General features: G+C 38.1%; 1 protein-coding gene across 6 annotated transcripts in view; it reads left to right on the top strand.

Annotated features, from left to right (window-relative positions):
* The first annotated feature begins 3,933 nt into the window (after positions 1-3,933).
* Positions 3,934-20,114, top strand: part of tprb (translocated promoter region b, nuclear basket protein) — a 20,780-nt gene continuing 4,599 nt past the window's right edge. For 3 of the 6 annotated variants that reach the window (XM_024278630.2, XM_024278631.2, XM_024278633.2), the window contains exons 1-41: positions 3,935-4,138; positions 4,445-4,549; positions 4,635-4,708; positions 5,360-5,456; positions 5,547-5,650; positions 5,732-5,896; positions 6,003-6,095; positions 6,222-6,302; positions 6,418-6,505; positions 6,658-6,798; positions 6,930-7,030; positions 7,199-7,396; positions 7,555-7,662; positions 7,742-7,968; positions 8,141-8,301; positions 8,409-8,551; positions 9,097-9,245; positions 9,356-9,518; positions 9,656-9,790; positions 9,875-10,015; positions 10,110-10,278; positions 10,640-10,812; positions 11,110-11,262; positions 11,372-11,488; positions 11,695-11,898; positions 12,334-12,521; positions 12,677-12,824; positions 13,157-13,294; positions 13,442-13,573; positions 13,665-13,795; positions 13,894-14,104; positions 14,234-14,380; positions 14,496-14,694; positions 14,781-14,974; positions 15,721-15,794; positions 16,108-16,304; positions 16,914-17,192; positions 17,413-17,567; positions 17,663-17,740; positions 18,960-19,148; positions 19,230-19,376. In XM_024278630.2, the coding sequence (XP_024134398.1) occupies positions 3,952-4,138; positions 4,445-4,549; positions 4,635-4,708; positions 5,360-5,456; positions 5,547-5,650; positions 5,732-5,896; positions 6,003-6,095; positions 6,222-6,302; positions 6,418-6,505; positions 6,658-6,798; positions 6,930-7,030; positions 7,199-7,396; positions 7,555-7,662; positions 7,742-7,968; positions 8,141-8,301; positions 8,409-8,551; positions 9,097-9,245; positions 9,356-9,518; positions 9,656-9,790; positions 9,875-10,015; positions 10,110-10,278; positions 10,640-10,812; positions 11,110-11,262; positions 11,372-11,488; positions 11,695-11,898; positions 12,334-12,521; positions 12,677-12,824; positions 13,157-13,294; positions 13,442-13,573; positions 13,665-13,795; positions 13,894-14,104; positions 14,234-14,380; positions 14,496-14,694; positions 14,781-14,974; positions 15,721-15,794; positions 16,108-16,304; positions 16,914-17,192; positions 17,413-17,567; positions 17,663-17,740; positions 18,960-19,148; positions 19,230-19,376 (6,084 nt within the window). In that variant the 5' untranslated portion in view covers positions 3,935-3,951. Of the gene's footprint in view, positions 4,139-4,444; positions 4,550-4,634; positions 4,709-5,359; positions 5,457-5,546; positions 5,651-5,731; positions 5,897-6,002; positions 6,096-6,221; positions 6,303-6,417; positions 6,506-6,657; positions 6,799-6,929; positions 7,031-7,198; positions 7,397-7,554; positions 7,663-7,741; positions 7,969-8,140; positions 8,302-8,408; positions 8,552-9,096; positions 9,246-9,355; positions 9,519-9,655; positions 9,791-9,874; positions 10,016-10,109; positions 10,279-10,639; positions 10,813-11,109; positions 11,263-11,371; positions 11,489-11,694; positions 11,899-12,333; positions 12,522-12,676; positions 12,825-13,156; positions 13,295-13,441; positions 13,574-13,664; positions 13,796-13,893; positions 14,105-14,233; positions 14,381-14,495; positions 14,695-14,780; positions 14,975-15,720; positions 15,795-16,107; positions 16,305-16,913; positions 17,193-17,412; positions 17,568-17,662; positions 17,741-18,959; positions 19,149-19,229; positions 19,377-20,114 lie in introns of all 6 variants that reach the window. The other 3 variants (XM_036211562.1, XM_024278632.2, XM_024278628.2) reach the window with 3 other exon arrangements.

Raw genomic sequence — 20,114 nt, 5'->3', positions numbered from 1 at the left:
ATCAATGAAGAAATTTTGCCTAAGAAGGAAGTTAAAAGATGTAAACAAGTACAGTTTAGAGAAACTTTGATCCTCAAATTCACTTTAATATTTTTTGGGGAAAAAAAAGATACATCAGATTAAAACTAAATGTTATCTTCTAGCAATGGCTGCAAGATTTCCCTTGAACTGTTTCAAAAATAGAGGTTTATTAGTGTTAAAATAAACACTGGAAGCAAACCAGAAAACGTCTCTGAATCAGACTTTATTAATTTAAGTAGTTTTATGGTTTGTTTTTTAAAGCTCCAAGTTGAAGCCTCATCTAAAGATGAATTAAGTATGATTAATATTTTTCTTTAATAAAGACATTTTACTAATTTATTATAGAAGCTCTAAAAATCACAAGATTTAATATTCATGATAAATCATGAATATTATTCCAATAGTCTTCCTAATGTTGAAAAATGTGTGTAAGTTGAACAGAGTTTAGGGAAAAATAAAAAAAAAATTACCCTGTTAAAGCTGTGCTTTTATGGGTTGTTATAGTTCAACGACTGCAAAAAATACTTTGATTAACCTTAAAACTTGATTGTCTGACAAATTAACAAAAGTTCTTAAAATTTCAATTTTTTTTAATTAAATTGTCTTGACCAAAAATGAATTTTAAAAAATAAGCTTTTACTTCTTATCTGCAAAATATCTGATCTGTCAACCCCACTTTTTATTGACACTTGTCATGAAACCATCAAAACATTTTTATTAATATTATTATTATCTTTATGGGATTCTAACAATAATAAAAATGCACTGTATGGCCACAGTTACAGTTTTTTTAATACAAAAATGTTTGAAATTACCCCAAGATACATGAGTGTATGAAATATTATCTTAATTCTTTTGACAGCAAATATCTCAGTAGCTTGTGAAGACCAGAGGAAATATGTTTTTGGGATACCACATTAGCAGTCACTTGGCCCGCCTCTGGTCGGTTATGCTTTGCATGTTAAGGAATAATCAAAGCATTTCTAATATCTTCAGGTTTGTCATAATAGAGGCGTTCCTGGGATGCCCAGACATGTCAGTGAGACAGTTGCTGCTATGGATCACAGCACTTTATGAGAAAAGCTTACCTGTCAAATGAAAGTATCTATCAGCTGCACAGAAGTTCTCTAATGGACTTAGTATGGTATTTTCAATGCCAACAGCAAATAACAGACAAGAACTGAGATATGACTAATAAAAAAAATGCTTAAAATGTTTTTCCTTAACTGTCCACTCCAATAGTCCAGTCTCAAAATAGGTATTATGAGTGAAAATCTCAACAGCCTTTGTGTGTAAAAGTTTGAAAAGGTTCCAGATAGTTCCCAGTTACATTACTAGACCTTTCTAATTTGTACGAACTCCAATGTCTGATTAGACTCATGACCTGTTTGAAACAAATGTTTACCCCAGTGCTCATCCCCATCCTATCCCACCCACACTGTGATGTTTTGATCTCTTTCTTTGCTTACAGTGTACCGCTAATTGGAAAACTTCTGTGCTTTTAACGTTTGGACTCCCAGAAACCCAGCTGTTACGCTCCAGTTCATTTACACAGAAACTCATTTCACTGATGTGATGTCATGACATGGTCGTGAGAACCGGGTTCTTGACCAAACATGGCCAGCGGATGTGGGAGAGGTGACATAACAGTAAATCATCCTCAATGTAAATGTAAATCTATTTTCAGACGCATTGTTTAGATGACGTGAGTCTGCTGACTCACTGATGTAAGAGGGATGTATAACTTTTCTAAAGCTCTTGTGAAGTAAACGAGACGTGCAACAGAAAAAGTGAGGGTGGGTTTATTGCGTGAAGTTATGAGAGTGAGTAACAAAGCTGTAATTCGTCCAGAAAAATTAATTAGTCTCTGTAACACTCCCACTTCACTAAGCTACAGCAGGGTGGATCTGTTTTACGTTAAACAGGAAATAGGATTACCTACTTATAGCTGGTTAAATGACTGATTTCTATTAAGAGATAAAAACCTTTGAAAAAATGTTCGCAAAAAAAGCTCTCTCAATGACTCCATGCAGCTGAGTCAGAAACAAGTGCAAACATATATGAGCCAGGATAAAGGGTTTGCACTGTAATGTTGCTATGGAAAACTATACATATTGGTATCCAGGTGTGACAGCCCATCATTACAAAATGGGAAAAAACTGTAATTGCTTCTAGCAAAAGTATATAATTACTCATATGTCTTCTGTAGAAATACCCAGTAGATTATGAACCAGTATCACATTGGGGGATTTGTATGAACATGTTTGCAGTCTAAATTCCTAACAGGTAAATGTGACCACAAGATTTAAATTACTGACGCTGAAACTGCAATTAAAGTCCTTGCATTGTTCTTGAACTAAAGCTCAAAGCACAAAGTGTCAGCTCTGGTAAGGCCTCAGGATTTCTAAAATTGTTTCATGATCTTGTTATTACAGTGAAAAAGATGATGCAAGGACTCTCAGCGTATTACTCAGAATTGCTGTTTCTGATAAGCATTGCTCATACTATTGTGCTTTGTGTGCAACAGCCAAAATGAATAGATTATTGCATTCTCCTGTTAAACTCACAAATTTAATTAAAATGTAGGTGAATCTTTAGCTGCTTCATAAATGATCTATATGTGGAGAATGGGTAAAAAAGTTGTCTACAATACTGGAATAGCATTGCAATGAGATACTGGCCCTTTTTAGACCTGTTTGAATCCTAATTGGGTGGAGGTTCTTTTAAACCTCACCTGCAGATTACTGCCGCTCATATATTCACCTGGCATGAGTTTTTTTGATGCAACACAAACACCACCAATGCAAAAATCAAGACACACTGTCTAAACTACCGAAAGGTGTTGTAGAATGGCACATTTAAAAAGTAAAAACAACAGGCCATGTTAGGTCATTAGAAAGTGCCAGGCAAATCTACCTGCAGGAAGAGAAATAGAGATCAGGAGAATAAACAGTTCTCCTTTGAATCATCATGAGTTTGTGGGTGTAATTGCAGTGTAGAACACACCCTGAAGAATACTAGAAAATCAAACATCACATTATACCAGCGCCCACTGGAAACAAAGGGTGACTGCACTACACCTGGCACCACAATAAACATAGACTCATGAAATTAAATACAGAGAAATTATTTTCAATCTTTACTTTGAATCAATAGATATGTTCACTTTTTCTGTTGATGCTTGAGCCCCATGATAATTGCAATACTTGGGTATTTATTTATTATTGCATTCACCTATCTTTCCAAAACAAGCCTCTGGCATCAGACATCATAGCCGCTAATATGAGCAGGCACATGAATCAATACTAAAATCAATTGGTAGATAGAGGCACACTTCAAGGTAGACACAGAGAAAAAGACCAGTATTCCTGCCACAAAAATGGTGAGGACAAGTTTGCAACCCAGTCTAAAACACCAAATTCGAACCAGAACACATCTGAAATCTGTTGGGAAATTCTACAGACCAAACACTGTTGATCATCAGTGTCCTGAGTAGGAAACAACCCTGACATCCGTCTTTGGTACTGCACGCCTCAGTGATTCTAGTGTGGATGACACAAAATCCAGTAAGTGGAGGAATTCCCTCTCCAGAACAGATCTACACAGAAAAATCTATAGAAAACTATTTACCATTTAACCTTTACATTGTGTTACCTATCCTGCTCTCACACAACCTGGATACCACAAAAGTTTTCTGTTCTCTGATGCCATCTGCTGGTCAACATTGTCCTAGCATATTAAATTTAAAATATATATATATATAACGAAGTTCCAAAATATCTTGTTTGACATTTTTATCGCAAACCAAACAAAAGCGCCCATCTGTAAATGGCTCTAAACAAACCATTACTTTAGGAGAGTAACTCAAGCTATCAATAAAACACATTACCCATAATTCTTCTGTGACCTTTGTGGAGGCTAAAGCATGAAATGCGCATGCTCAGACTGACGGACGTTGTTGGGAAAATGGCGGCACTATTGCTGCAGGAGTTGGAGGCGTCCGAGATTTCTAAACTACCTAAACCAGTTCTGAACCGAATTGAGAAAATTATTTCCGAACTTCAATATGAAATAGATTCCCTGAAAGCACAGCAGGAACAATTTCGAGTAGACAGCGGTGAGTGTTTGGGTTGTACGCTGCTAGCTTGCTATGTGAAAGTGTTATCTTCCCTCATGTCGTTTGAATCAGTAAAAAAAAGTGCGTAATTTAACTTTAACTTTTTTAGTCGAAGAACTTTTATCAATTGCTTCAGGAATTCGTACTTTTATTTACTATAAACATTTAAGGAAATTATGCGAAGCTAAATAAAATTGTGTTAGCTTTAGCATCAGTTTACATTTTATATAAACGCTTAAAACGTATTTTGCTAACAGGGATCCAATTTGTTAATAATATTGACCGTATACTATTGTCTTCGCACAGAACAACAGTTTTTCGAAAAAGTTAAAGAGCTCGCCCGATGTCAGGAAGAGTTTTTGACCCAGACTCAAGAACATCACAAACTAAGAGAGGAACTCTCTAACCTCGGTAAGAACAGTCGTGTTAATGCATTATCCAAACATGATGATTTGCTTGTTGAGTTTTTCTTACTTGTGTTTATTTTTTGCTCTAGACGAGCAGCTCAAAAATGCACGTGAAAAGAACAGGGAATATGAGTCTGCACAGGAAAAAATGTCCTCTGAACAGGTAAGGAAACAAAAAATAATTAGTTATCATTAGACTGGCTATTTAGGTATACTTAAGTTAAATGTCCTATTTGTGAAGTGTATTTGAAGATTATCTGAACAAAGTGCATCCATATAGATTAACTATTATAGATATTGTTTCCAACATGTGATTATTTTTTTGCACTTAGAGTTAAATAGTTCAGCTGTAAATAATGGCAATTACTTTTGTATACTACTAGTATACATCCTTACTTTGTGCCCATATTGCTTTTGACTGTATAAAATGAGCTGCAGGAATACATGAAGGGTAAAAAAAATTGACAGCAATCTAAACAAAACTGATTAAATGCTTTTGAGGACACATTTTATTTTGCTCATTTAGGGCCGCGTCTTTGAGGCAAAAAAGATGCCCACTCTACCTTCGGCCACTGCCTCCAGCTCCACTGCCTCTTTTTCATTATTTTAGAATAGACCTGGCACATTTCAGAGCTTTCAGTTGTATGAAAAAGGCTCATGTAAGCGTGGTTACTTTTTGTGATTTGAAAATAAAGGCTTAAATTATTTGTAGTAATAATCCCAAAAAAATTGCTTCTAGTCATACAGTTATACAAGAACATATGTTTTCATTACTTAGCTATGTTTTCTTTTATGGGTCTGTTTGTTTTTTTAGACTTTGCTGTCAAAAGCCAAAGAGAATCTGGAAACAGAAAAGCGGGAACTTGTCAGAACTCTGGAGAGGAGATCCTTGGAGGTTGAACATTTGAATGGTAAGTAGAAATAAACTAAAATGGGAAATTTTCTACGATTTATATGTTGTAAATAATGCATTAATAGTGACATTCTGACTGGTTCATCAGATGATTTGAAGCAACTAAATGAAAAGTTGGTGGAGGCCAACACTTCCAAATTAGCTCTGCAGATGAAAATGGATGAACTTGAAACAGCAGAAGTTAACATAAAGGTAAATACTTTTTATGTCTTATATTGAACATTTGGTTTTATAAGAAAATTACGTTAATTTGTATCCATTTATTTTTTTTAGTACAAAGAAAACCGGATGGAGCAAGAGAAGGAACTTCTGCGTGACCAAACATCTTGGCTGACAGAGGAGTTGAAAGCCAAAACGGAGGAACTCCTGTCTCTTTCACGGCAAAAAGGAAATGAGATTCTGGAGCTAAAGTGTGCCCTTGAAAACAAGCAAGATGAGGCATGTTCTTTGATATCCAGTAATGTTGGGATGTTAAAAAAGGAAAATGAACTTTATTCACTTTTAGACTTCTTCTGTTTATTGAGAGTTACATTTTTTATTTCAGCTGAATAAAATTCAGGATCAAGTGATGACTTTGAAGTCTTCAAATGAGAATCTCCAGAAACAAAATGAGGACACAATCAACAAACTGAAAGAAGTATGTTTTCCTGATGTATGCATTTGGTGCTGTATAATCACTAAATAAATTGGTGGTCAGTCATCACAAAGTCTTTTTTCCTTGGTTTAACATGGCAAGTTTATATTATTTCAACTTTTTTTGTAGGCTAAAGAGCAACATGCCACCATGGAGGAAAAGTTCAGGAATGAGCTGAATGCCAATATTAAACTCTCTAATTTGTATAAGGTAAGCTCAAGAAATGGTGGATTGCTTTACATCATCAGGATATGGATTTCAATTTTACAAAATATTTTGGTTTATTTGAAAGATATGTTTATTTACTTGATTATTTTAAAACCAGGGAGCAGCAGCAGATTCCGAAGCAAAAAGTGAGGAGCTGAGTCGAGCAGTGGAGGAGCTCCATAAGCTCCTGAAGGATGCCGGAGAAGGTACTTGGCAATATTTGGACTTCTAATCTAAACTTCCCAATTTTTTTTTCATTTTCTTTGTCCTAAATCACAAATTAAAAGTGATCATTGCTGATTTAAAAGTTAGCATCTTCTGTTCCACCATTGTTTTCCTGTTTTCTTTCTGGCTACAGCTAACAAAGCTCTTGAGGAGAAGGTGCAGGAAGTGAATGTTGCCACAGACAAGACAGTGAATGAGTTAAAGGAAAAGATCCAGAGCCTTGAGAAGGAGCTTGATAATGCCAATGAGCTTCTGTCGAGCTTTAAACGTAAAGGTTAGTTTTTACTTTCATATAACACCCCCCCCTCTCCTCCTAACACACACACACACACACACACACGTTTTATGTATTTAAAAATTAGAGTTGCCTTCTAATGTTTTCTCATCTGTTTTTTTTTCTACTAGACGCTGTAGACACATCTGTGCTAACAGAGGAGCAACTGACAACTATGTCCCCAACAGCTGCTGCCGTGTCTAAAATAAAGCCAAACATGAAGTTGACTGAGGTTTGCAGCTCTATTTTTAACAATTAAATTGCACAATTCATCAAAAAATGTTGTAAAACTTCACATAAGTTTAAGTAATCTCTTTTCAACACTGTCTCAATTATATCAAAATAACCATAAAACATATTGTCTTGCTCGCTGTTCTAACATAAGGTATGTGTTTTTTAGTTGTACACAGCTTACGTTGAGAGCAACGAGCAGTTGCAGTTGGAACGGCTGGAGAATAAACGGATCAATAAGTACCTGGATAATATTGTGCAGGAAGTAGAGGCAAAGGCTCCCATTCTCAAAAGACAAAGAGAAGAGCATGAGCGCATGCAGAAGTCAGTGGCCAGTCTTTCTACCAAGCTGGAACAAGCTTATAAGGTATGTAGCCCACTAATTTGGTAAAATTCCTCTCTAAAATGTTTTTAAATTTAATATAAACCCATGTATACTATTTATAATCCCTTTTATGCAGTTGTAAACATAAAACACCCATAGGAAGTGCTTCTTGCATTTCAGTTTTGGTTTGTTTCCTTTAGGAGGTGCACCGTATGCAGAATGAGGCCGATGAAGCAAACAAGCGCTCATCCATCTTAGAAAGGGACAACCAGAGGTTTGAACTCCAGGTGGCTGACATGGCGCAGCAGGTCAGTTTAGGATCTAAGCTAGATGGTCTTTTATTCCGATCAAGTAGCAAAAAATAATTCTAATAATGATTGATGCTAGGTCCGGGTGTTGCTGGTGGAGCTGGAAGAGGCTCGTGGAAACCATGTTGTTCACGAGGAGGAGGTGAGCTCTGCTGACATCAGCAGCTCATCGGAGGTGATCAGCCAACACTTGGTGACCTTCAGAAGTGTAGAAGAGCTTCAGAAGCAAAATCAGCGTCTTCTGGTGGCCCTAAGGGAGCTCGGTGATTCCCAAGAGAAAGAGGAGTTTGAAGCGACCAGTGACAGGTACGCCAGTGTTCATAATTTTGATTTTGCAGTCTAATATTCTAGAAATGCAAAATGCAAGATACGTCATTTTTGTGAAAAATACTTTAAATATTATCCCTTTTATTTGAAACTGTATCTTAACTGTTGTGGGTCAGTAGTCACATTATAAGCTAACCAAAAGAACTGTTAGGCGCGGCGACACGGAGCAGAGGTTTGAAAAAGTCCAGTTGGAGCTGGAGTCTTTAAAGGAGCAACGCAACCAGCAAATAAAGGTGACTGAGTCCATTGTGAGACAGAGGGACATGTACCGGATGCTGCTAGCTCAAGCAACAGGAGTCAGCTTCACCCAAGGTAACAGAAAAATGCTACTCTGGTGGTTTACATTCATCTTTAATTTTGGTGAAACTCAAAAAAAAATTATTTTTGTTCTGTTAAATTTTTCATTGTATGATCTTAAGGGATACCCGCTGAGGAGTTCTCCCTGACCTCTACTCCACGCCGGTCACCGGCAGCCACACCCACCGCTGGGACACCCACCACTCTTGTTTCCATGGCAGCAGAGTCTGCTGAAGCATTAGAGGCCAAAGCAGCTTTGCGACAGGTGAGCATATTTACTGAGTAAAATCAGTACCAAAATGGTAAAAACAAACAAAAAAGTAAAAAATCAGTGGAGTCTTTCATTCTTCTTTGATTATTTAATGAAGCATTCACTTTCAGGCCAGTTTTGCATTCAATTTCTGGTGGATTCTAGTCAACCAAACGTTTACCCATTCAGACTAAATATAAGTATGTAATTCTAAAGTTTGGTTATCAGGATACCAGTAGATTGGATATTATTTAGGAATTTAGAATTTGCTGCTATTGTTGGCCACTAGATGTCACCGTGGCTTAGCAAGAAATTCAAAACTTTATTAAACTTTCATAAATTCATAACAAATATTTCATTTATTTTTATATCCATTTTTTAAATAAACAGTTTCCAAATGCTGTAAAAGATGTTACTAAAACCTAATGTATATTTTAAATTTGACCTATGAATTTATGTTTTGCTCTGTACCCTCAAAAAATTCTGACTTAATTGTAGAGCTGCTGTTGAATTTGTTTTAGTAAACTAGCAAGTAATAACAATTTTATTTACATCTGCAGCTACAAGAGGTGTTCACCACCTATAAGAAGGAGCGTCTGGAGAGTGACAAGGCTTTGAGCGAGCAGAACGAGAAGCTTCAGGAGCAGCTCTCAGAGCTGCGCTCTCAGAATGCTAAGACATCCACTCAGTTAGAGTTCGCTTCCAAGAGGTACATTTGATCTACAGATTTTATATTATTTTTTGTGTTAAAAGTTGCAATTATTCATGTAGAAATTTTAATGAAACCCCTCTTTGTGATTTCCCTCCTTGAACTTAAAGGTATGAAATGCTCCAGGACAACGTAGAAGGTTACAGGAAGGAGATTGCATCCCTCAGAGAGAAAGGACAGAAAATGGCCACCGACACACAAAAGCTTGAGCAGACTGTCAACACACTACAGGAGGATCTGAAGACTGCAAAGGAGAAACTCAACATGGCAGAGGTTCATGTTTGATCCATCTTAATACTTGTGTTCTCTGTAGCTTTTACTTAAGTCACCAACACTGTTTTATTTTTACGTGCTTTGGAACCCCAAGGAGGTACTACTAAAAATGTACATTAATCAAATTCCATTTTTAGGGCCATGCTGAGAACCTTCGCAAAGAGAGGGACATGCTGAAGCTTTTGGAGTCCAGGCTGACTCAAGAAAAAGAGACGATCCTAAACCAACAGCAGAGCCAGAACCTGCTGCTCACAAATCTCCAGTCCATTCAAGTAATATGCATGTGTTTATGTAGCCACAGAGTTATTTACACACACACAAATGTTCAAGATGATCATTCAAAGTCTGTTCTTCAGGCCACTCTTGAGAGATCAGAGACTGATGTACGTCAGCGCCTCAACAGCCAGATAGAAAAGCAGGAAAGGGAAATCACCCAGCTTCAGAAGAAACTTGAGCAGGAAGTGGAACAGCGCCACCTGCTCAGCAGAAACCAGGAGGCAAGTGAAATATCTGCTCTTGAGTAAAATCATAATTAGGCTGTTGCACTCTGTGTGTGGCATGTTTTTTATATTTCCCTGATGCCTCGTGCAGATCCAGGTCATAGATTTGAAGAGACAGCTGGAAACACAGGTGGCTTTGCATCAACGAACAAAAGAGCAGATGAACGTGCTTGAAATGGAGCTCAGCACCCTCAGGATGCAGCAGGGGAACATTGAAGGACGTCACACCCTGGGCTCCCCGTCCACACCCATCATCAGAGGTTGGCCTAGATGCATGCATATTACCCTGTTGTGATTGTCACCCATTCATAAAAACTTTAACATATTAAAATAAAACAAGTGTTTTAATAAGGCAATATTAACAATCGTGCTGCAATAATGCAGCAATAAAACAAAAATGTGCCTTCCTTTACACAGTTTCATGTTCTACTTGGCTGACCCAGATTTATTCTTGACCTACTTGGTAATATTAAAGTGCTGTGGTTTTAGCTTCTGGGGAAAAAGAATTGTAAAAATGCCTGATAAAATGTTCAAACCACACTAAAGATTTTACAGTGGAATGGAAATGTCATTTGTTCATGTTGCATTTGTGTTTCTAAAATCATAAATCCTTTAACCCAGTTGGAAGCCTTCAGGGTTTGGATCAAGACAGGGAAGACCTCCAGGCGCGCTTGAAGCTCGCTGAAACCCGGGCAGAAGAGCTGGCAGAGAGCCTGAGGACAACCACCTCCAGTATGGAGCAGTACAGAGCCATGGCTCAGAGCCTGGAGGAGTCTCTGGACAATGAGAAGCAGGTTAGAGACCAGTCACAACACGGTTTTCAATCTGCTAGTGGTTATAGTGTCCTTCAGTTCATCAGTGATAACAGCAGATTAAAATAACTAAGACGGAAAGAAATAACTGATACTTTTTGTTTGATTTGTATTGACTTTGTATGACTAAATGTTAACCATTCCCCTGATTAAAATGACATAATTTTCAGCATTCCCTCTTCAGGGAACCTAGTTATAATTCAGAATTTATGTTTCATTATTTTGCAAGCAATGAAAAGAATAATAGTTTTCCTGTAAATGTTCAAACCCCATGACCAGGTGACTGAGCAAGCCCGCTCATCCATCGAGGCTCGTATGAAGGAAGCTGAGGAACAGCACCGTACGCTCGAGGAGAAACTCCAGGGGATAGAAAAAGAAAAACAAGAATTGGAGGAGCAGAAGAGAAGAGCTGTGGCCACTCTGGAGGAGGAGGTATAAAATCCTGAATTCTACAGCAATACATTTTAAATTTCAATAATTCTCTTTAAAGTTACAGATGTTAATTGGTATTTTGGTTTCTTTGTTTGGCATTTTTTGTTAGATAAATGGTCTTAAGAGAAGTCTCAGCAGTACCCAGGAAGATCACCAGACGGTGCTGCAGAGGCTGGCTCTGGCTGAGGCTCAACAACAACAGGCTCTGATAGACGGCCAAGACCAGGTAAGGCAGAACTCACAGCTGTTCATGTGCTCATAGTTTTTTTTATTTTATTTTTTTATCTTTCTATTTTAAATCAAAGTATCTATGATTGCTGATTGTTATTTATCTACAGAACTATGCGTCTTTTAGTCTTTAAACTTACACATGGCTTTGTAATTTCTATGACATGATGCTAAACTATCGTTTTTTTTCTTATATTTTTTAAGGTTAAGCTGGCAGCTGAAGCTCAAGATAAGTATGAGCGGGAGATGATGCTGCATGCAGCTGATGTGGAGGCTCTTCAGGCTGCAAAAGCCCAGGCTTTGCAGGCTGTTGAGCTCAGGCACCAGTTAGAAGAAAAACTGCAGAGGGTCACCTCAGAGTTACTGGAGGCTAGAGTTTCCTGGGAAGAACAAGAAAAGATCCTCAAGGTTGGTGTTGGACTATCATCTATATTTCTAAAATGATAAATTTTACACTCAAATGATCTCATTGAGTAAAAGTAGTTGAGTAATAATGAACACAGTTGAATATCTTTGTTTAGTTTATATTTTGTTATGTAAAGTTCCACTTTTAAAGAAATGTAAGAACATCCAACATCAAGCAATAATTTTATCCAAATGTTCAACGTGTGTTTGGTACTGCTTTCAAAAACACCCTTTTATCATCCTCTTAACAAATAACCGGCTTTAGGATGTCTGTGAAAGTTCTCATTCATCCTGGTATTAGGATGCAAAAAACAGGAACATTAATAAGAAAAGATGCATACATTTTAAGGTTCTTGATTTAGTTTCACTTTTTCCAGAGACGGTTTTATCACCTTGGTAAGACATAATAATGAAATTGTAATGTTACTCTCTTAACAGGAGGGTATTTCTAAAGTGGAGAGTCGAAATGAAGAGCTCCAAAGCCAGAATACGCTCCTGCATGAGCAGGTTCAGACAATGAGTACCAAGCTGGCTGCCAGTGTTCAACAGGCTGCCAGTGAAAGCGCCTTGAATATATCACTGACCGAGGAGGGAAAATCTCAAGACCAGCTTCTTGAGATTCTTCGGTACATCTTGCCCATTAATTTGACCTAAATAATCAGCACAAATGTTCAGAAAAGTCTCTTTTTTTCCTATTGTGTTTAACTAGAATGCTTTTTTTGTCATTATCTCCCATTGTGTTTTTAGTGGGTTGGTAATTGTGTTTCTGTTAACATTCTAGATTTGTGCGTCGTGAAAAGGAGCTTGCAGAGTCACGTTTTGAGGTGGCACAAGGTGAGAGTTTACGCTATCGCTTGAGGATGGAGCACTTGGAACGAGAGCTCAAGGAGGTGCAAGACAGCTTGAGCGCTGCAAGAGAAAGAATGCAGGTCAGTCATTTATCCAGACACCCACAAATAACTGTTTTTGAAAATAAGATAGAAAAAATATATTGTTCTTATGATTTAAAAGCAACAACAAAAACTGATTAAATTTAACTTAAGTAAAATATATTTATATATTAATTCTCTGTGTTCATTTTTTACTTCAATCCAAGAGGCAACAATCAATACTGATTGACTGACTTCAACATACAACGAATATTTGCTAATGATTTTGTTGAGGGAAATATTGAACAAATAATTTTCAAGTTTTAAAGTGTGGACTTTTTGACTGATATTAGTCATGAAACATGAGTCCTGACCTGTGATGTATGTTTTAGGTTACTGCAAAGACCCTGGCTCAGCACGATGAGTTAATGAAGAAGACAGAAACTATGAGCATCTTAATGGAGACCAACAAGATGCTGCGCGAGGAGAAGGACAAGATGGAACAGGAGCTGCAGCAAACTCAAGCTAAGGTGTCTGCCTCCTTTTGTTCAAATTTCTTGGTGAAAATGTGCATCTTTCGTTTTTTAAATATTCTGTTTTAAGTTGACAAACTTGTTATTTTCAAAACTCTTTGCTGAAATTTTTGGTTAAATCTCTTCTGGTGAATGTGTTTTAAGGTGGAAAAGTTAGAGATGGCCATCATGCCGCTGCAGCAGTCAAATTCGGAGCTGAGCGAGAAGAGCGGGATGCTGCAGGCGGAGAAGATGATTCTGGAGGAAGACATCAAGCGTTGGAAGGCTCGTACTCAGGTCGGTTTACAGAATCAAATGCAACAATATGAAGCTGTGTGGTCACAAATATTTTTAGTCTAATTAAATAAATTGGTATTTATGTTTACAGCATTTAGTGAGTCAACAGAAAGATTTGGATCCAGAGGAGTACAAGCGCCTTCATTCTGAGAGAGAAGCACATGTCAAACGTATTCAACAGCTTAGTGAGGAGAGCACAAGACTCAAAACTGAGCTGTCCAGGTGAGGGTTTGCATGAAAAAAAGTGATTATTCAAGATGGAGTTTCTGTTACTTTGCTTTTATCCTTCCATCATTCATTTTGACTGTGTTTCTGAATAGGACAAATAATCTCACAACAGCACTGCAGGGACAGATACAAAACTTGCGTGAAAACTTGAGTAAAATAACAGAAGAGAGGAATTTGCTACAGAAGGAAGTGAGCACGAAGAACCAAGAACTACTAGAAAAGGCACGGACTATCACCCAGGTCAAGAAGATTGGACGCCGCTACAAGACTCAGTACGATGAGCTAAAGGGGACGCATGACAAGGTAATTAATTAGACCTGTTTTTATAATATTAATTTCTACCCTAAATATAATGATATTAGCTCACATTTGATAGAATCTGTTGCTTATTTTTGTCTGAGACTAATTTTTCAATCATTATCCATTCTGCAGCTGGTTTCTGACACAGCGGCAGGCCCTTCACAAGACGAAGAGGCGCGTCAAGCCTCCGCTCAAGAGCTGCAAAGCCTCAAAGATTCTCTGGGTCAAGCGCAAAACAGGAGCAAAGAGCTGGAGGGGCAGCTGGAGAACTTCAGCAAGGTAAAAGTTCACTCTTCAGTAGAATTTTTACTCTTCCTAATCTCTTATTGCTCTGATATCATCAAAAGTTACAGACGATCCTTAAAATTATATCTTTATTTTATGTTTTTTTTAGGTTGTGACAGAGCGTGAAAATGAGGTGCGTAGTGCCCAGGAACAGTCGACCAGACTGCAGGCAGATTTGACCAGGCTGAGACAAGAGCTGCAGGAAAAAACCTCTCAGGAGGACGCTCTGAGACAGCAGATGGCTGAGAAAGACGAGAAAACCCGAAAAGCCCTTATGTCTGCTAAGCAGAAGATCAGCCTGCTTTCAAGTCAGTTTTTGCCTTTCATTTCCCTCTGGTTTGAAGCTTTTTTTGTGCATTATTCAAAATGTTTGACCTACATGATTTGTATGCAGACACTAAAGACCAGCTGCAGAAGGAAAATGAGGAATTAAAGAAGCAGCGTGAGGAGCTGGAGGTGCGAGTTAGTGCTCTCAAGTCTCAGTATGAAGGCCGCCTCAACAGACAGGAGCGAGAGCTGAGAGATTTGCGAGGTCAACAGGAGAGACAAGAGCAGAGAGATGAGCCAGCTGAGGCCGGTCCCAGCAAGGTGAGGCTGTCTGGACGTTTTCACATTTCATCTTTCATTTCTTGTCTGATAAATGCATAAGACTTGCAGATGTTTTGACTACTGTCAGAGAACATGAAATCAACAGAAACAACATTCATCAACAACATCTAAAAATATTAGATTCTAAGGGTGCAGGGAAAAATTGATTTGGCGATATTTAATTTGCTGATCAATTTAATATGTTGACATGACAATATCGAATTAATTTTTCATGAGCAAACATAGTTGCAGTGCTTGATGTTGTGATCATTAAATAAAATTAATTTTACCATTCTATTAACATGACAGGTGTAGTAATATTCATATAGCGTTTTTTGCTAAATTGTTATACAGTCCTGGGATATACCATAATACGTATCATATCATGAGACGTGTATCGGGAGACACGTATCGCGATATGTATCGTACCAGCAGACCATTAGATTGTAGCATAGGAAAATAAAATAAAAAAATGATTTTGATAAACCAGCATTTTAGCTTCATTCTTTCTTTTCCATTTTTAAAAGCTCTCAAAACCTATATTCATACCCAGGTTTTTGACAGCATTAAACTCTGATCTGCTGGTGTGTTTTACTGTTTTACTTTAGTGTTTTTTATACATTTATGTATATGTTTTACCTTTCATTGTTTTAACCTCTTTGTTTTTGAGCTCTTAATGTACAGCACCTTGTTTGACTGTCATATAAATTAATAAACTTAAAATTGTTTTTTCTGTCTCTGTTAAGACTCAGGAGCAGCAGAGGAGTACAGAACAAAGACAGATCAGTCTGAAGACCACCCCAACCTCAGACAGGGGCAGGTAAAAAAAAATATATTTTTTTAAATTCTAAAAATGCATTCTTTTTAAATATTTAAGCTTCTTTGTAGGGTTGTATCATATTGAGAAGATCAAATGTTTTATTGTCTGTAAAAAATGAAATAATCTTCTGCTTTCCTTAACCAAAGGAGAGGCTTTTTCTGTTTATTTATATGTGAATTTTACTTTTGCAAAAGTATCAGTGACTGTTACAGATCTCCAGACTTTGAGGAAGATGCAGCATCAATGCATAATAACTGCTGTTTGCTCAAAAAATGTTTTGAGTATGATTATTAACCTAAATTCTCACCTCTAGTGCCACCACTTCCGAGCCTCCGACAGCCAACATCAAGCCAACACCTGTAGCGCCCACAGCCAGCAAGCAACCTGTAAACCCTGGAAACAAACCCACACCGAGAGCGAGCATCAAGCCTATGATCACCCCTGCCCCTGTTCCCACTCCAACCCCCACTGCTACAGTCATGCCTACAACACAGGTGGAAACTCAGGAAGGTGGGTGCTTTAGACAGAGATTTATGCTGGATTTACACTGGTCAGTTTGCATTGCATGGACAGTCCCTCTCTCACAAAACCATTTGTTCTGAGTGGTTTGTTCTGCCACCTCCATGTCGTAGTTCATCCAAAACTTTAGTAATCAGGCCCCATGCCCTCTTCCTCCTCAGTGAGTTCTTATAAACCATGTTTCTTGTCATAAAATGTGTTTTTGTATTTCAAAAATTAAGCTTTCTTTGTCCATGGAGAAAATGGACAACGGTGTTATCCATGGTGTTAATGGGCATGTCACCTTAAATATAAAATCAAATTTTATCAATTTTTTTGAAACCGCTGTGTCATGTTTTTCCAGCTTTTTTTCCTATAAGTTGAGGCGCTAACAGACATCAGTTTCAGACATGATTGTGGCAATGTAAACAATTAGATTCATAAACGTTTTATTTTTTTTTATGTCAGCGCAATGGTGATACACCACACACAGATCTGTTTAAATAAACCTTTAGAAACAATCTGTCTTACAATCAAATTAAGTAAGTCTTTATTATTTTCAAAAACTGTATCAAAACTGTTTCCAAAGTTTTGATATTTAACAGTTTCTATCTTCAACAGTAATGCAGTCTACAGAAGGACCACCAGTGGAGCATGTGACTGTGTACGGCAGCGCCAGCGGCTCTGTACGTTCCGCCAGCCCCAACGTACAGACAACTTTAGCCAGCCCCATGCTGACCGTTCAGCAGCCTCAAACGCAGGCAACAGCTTTCGTCCAGCCAACACAGCAGCAGAGCGTGACCCACACAGAACCTTCCAGTCAGGAGCCTGTGGTGATCGATGCCACACCGAGCTCACAGGTGGAATGGCCTTCAACTTCCTCTTCTGTGTTCGGCACTGGTAAGATCAGCCTTGTGGGAAGCTGAGATGATTGCAGTGTTTATACCAATCTGTTGATATGTGTTTGAAAAGTCAGAATACACGTGTGTTAAAGACTAGACTTTTAAGCCAAAACTGTCAATTTTGGAAATGTTGTTTTTTTTGCTTGTGAAGCTTCAGAAATACATTTTGTTTGGAGTTGAGAAAAACGTTTAGCTCATTCATCTTTACTTTCTTTTAGTTTCAGCAACAGCAGGATCATCTGCCATGTCCAAGAGACCTCGTGAAGAAGAGGAGAGCAGCACCGTGGTGACAGACACTGAGGCAACTCAAGAGGACACCTCCCGGGCTCCTGTACCAAAGAAACTGCGCATCATCCAGAGAGTGGGGCCAGAGGTGAGGGGGAACTTAGTCCCACTTGAATTTTTTTCTTGAGTATACATTGCTGAAACATTGTTTAAAATCTTCCTTTTGTAATGTGGTTTCTTTAGGAAGAGCTGCTTACTGAGGAGAGTGCTGAGGCTGATGGTGTGGTTCCCACAGACAGCCAAGATGGTGAAGTAAGTCAGGTTTGTAAAAATCTCAGTCCAAATAATTTTTATTGTATTATAAAATCATTCCCAGTGGTCCTTTTAATTATGATTATGCAGTTTTTAGCCAAAATCAAAAAGCCTTCAGGAGCTCTTTAGAAATTTGCCTCTTGGGTTTTGGGCCAAACTGTTGGTGTGTAGGTTAACATTGGCTAATTTCCTATCTACCCTTTGTTTACACTCTCTCACAGTAGCTCATATCATCTCACAAGCTTAAGCTAACATTAGCGTAAAAAAAAAAAAAAAAAAAGATGATGAGCAATATCAGAGGAAAATGATGATGTACACGTATCTAAAGCCTAGTTTCCACCGAGCGGTCCGATCGGGTATGGAGTGGTACAGTATGGTCCAATTAGTTCTGGCGAGCGTTTCCACTCAGTTGTACCTCGCTTCCACTGAGCAGTTTGTTTTCAAGGCGCATGCGTGGTGTAAACCGCTTGAGTGCCATGAGCTCACCCTGTATCACACTTTGGCCAAGGAAGTCAAGGAACGCTTTCAGTTCCACTTCAGAAAAGGGCTAGGTGTTTTTTGCGGGCATTTTCAATACAGACTCGTGACCAAAAGAGTCCACAGGAAACCGCAGAAACCCAGATGTTTACAAACGTTGGAAATGTTAGCTTAAATGAACGCTGTAATGGCGCTTTCAAATGTTGTCATCATTTTCTGTCAAATAACGAACGGGTGGCTACAACCATTACACATTTCAATAGACCTGCAACTGCTTGTGCAGGTCGGTTCTGTTTAATGGGTCCGTTTTACAATGGAAGACGCTCAAAACACCAGATTGTACTGTACCATACTGGACCGATCAGTGGAAACGAAGCTTAATTTTCTACAAGTGGATAGATCAGAATGGAGCAGAGCAGGTAGCAGTTACGGTGTCACAATTCCTGGCTTTTTCAAACCGCAGGTTTTTATCTGCTGTTCATCCAACACGATTTGAATTAGGAGATAGATTTTAATCTTACGTTTTTTTTTTAAATATTTCCTCCATCATGAGAAAAATTCTAGAATAACATTGTAAAAATTGCACATTTTCAAATTAACTACAATGTATTTTTTCATTAAAACAAGGGATCAAATTTGGAGAAATGTAGACTCCACAAAAGCACAGCATGTTTTTTTTTCAATGTTGCAGAATGAGGTAATGTTGTTATTTGACAGTTTGCAAAAACATGCCCACTGTTCACTTTTACAGACAGAAGAGTTTCCATCAATGGAGGAAGGTGAGGAAGGAGCAGCTTCTCAGTCTGTTCCCACAGAGCAAGAGGTTGCAGGCACCCAAAGTGAAATGCCAAGTCAACTGCAACAGGAAGTGATCGTCATACTCACTGATACAGAGAGTGATGAAGACCAGGAAGAGGAGGAAGAAGAGGAAGAGGAGCAGGTTAAAATGATTTAGTAGCATTTTTATTGTGTTTTATTATCAAATTTTCATTTAGTGCTGAACTTGTTTTGTTCATTTTAGGAATATGAGGAAGAGGAAGAAGAAGATGATGAAGAAGAAGAGGATGAAGATGATGAGGAAGATGATGGAGGCATGGGGGAAGAAGAGGAGGAAAGTAACGATGGAAGTGGAGACGGCAACGAGGCTTACGAAGGAGACGACCCAGAGGTTGGACTTTCTACTTGGAACACATCATGTTGTGACTTTGCCAACCACACAGCTTTCATTCACAGAACTGTGTTAACCCTTCCCACGCTTTCAGCCACACGTACACTCCCTTTCCAGGACACACACCCAGTTTTTCCACTCTGTCTCAAAACGCTGCCGTTTGTACCGTCATAACTTTGTCTGCATTGAAGCTTTGCTTGTGTTGACTCTAGCTGTGTACCTTTTACTCGTTAATTACATGCAGATGTTCAGTTTTATGAGTCAAGAGTCTGCAACGTGACAGCCAAAGTGGACGTGTGCACCACAGTCCAGACTTTAGGGTGTCTGGACTGATGAACAACTCAAAAACTAGCAAAAGTGGGACTGTTTTGATCCACCATCTCGAGTTGTAATCAAGCTTGGAAAAAGCTGCCTTGTCTCTGGTTTGCAGGGTTGTCTTCTACCATTTGATCAGCTTCCAGTAGAGTAATTTATCTGTGAAATCAGCCCCCATTTGATTCATGTACATGATTCGATTTGATTTTTTTTATTCAACACTTTGCTAAAAATGTTTTCTTTTTTTAAATTTACATTTTCAAGCTTTTGCTTGGTTATCACATAATTTGACTAACTGAACAAACATTTTTAAATGTAAAAACCAACAAAAGCAATTTTTTTGCCCCCGCAAATACAAGAAATTCCGTGAAACATTAATTAAAGCATTTAATTAATTGATATTGCATACTGTGAAGGAAGTTC

This window comes from Oryzias melastigma, linkage group LG4, assembly GCF_002922805.2.
Source record: "Oryzias melastigma strain HK-1 linkage group LG4, ASM292280v2, whole genome shotgun sequence".
Lineage (NCBI taxonomy): Eukaryota > Metazoa > Chordata > Actinopteri > Beloniformes > Adrianichthyidae > Oryzias > Oryzias melastigma.
Note: the sequence above shows the minus strand (reverse complement) of the source record. Positions and strands in the feature narration are given on the sequence as shown.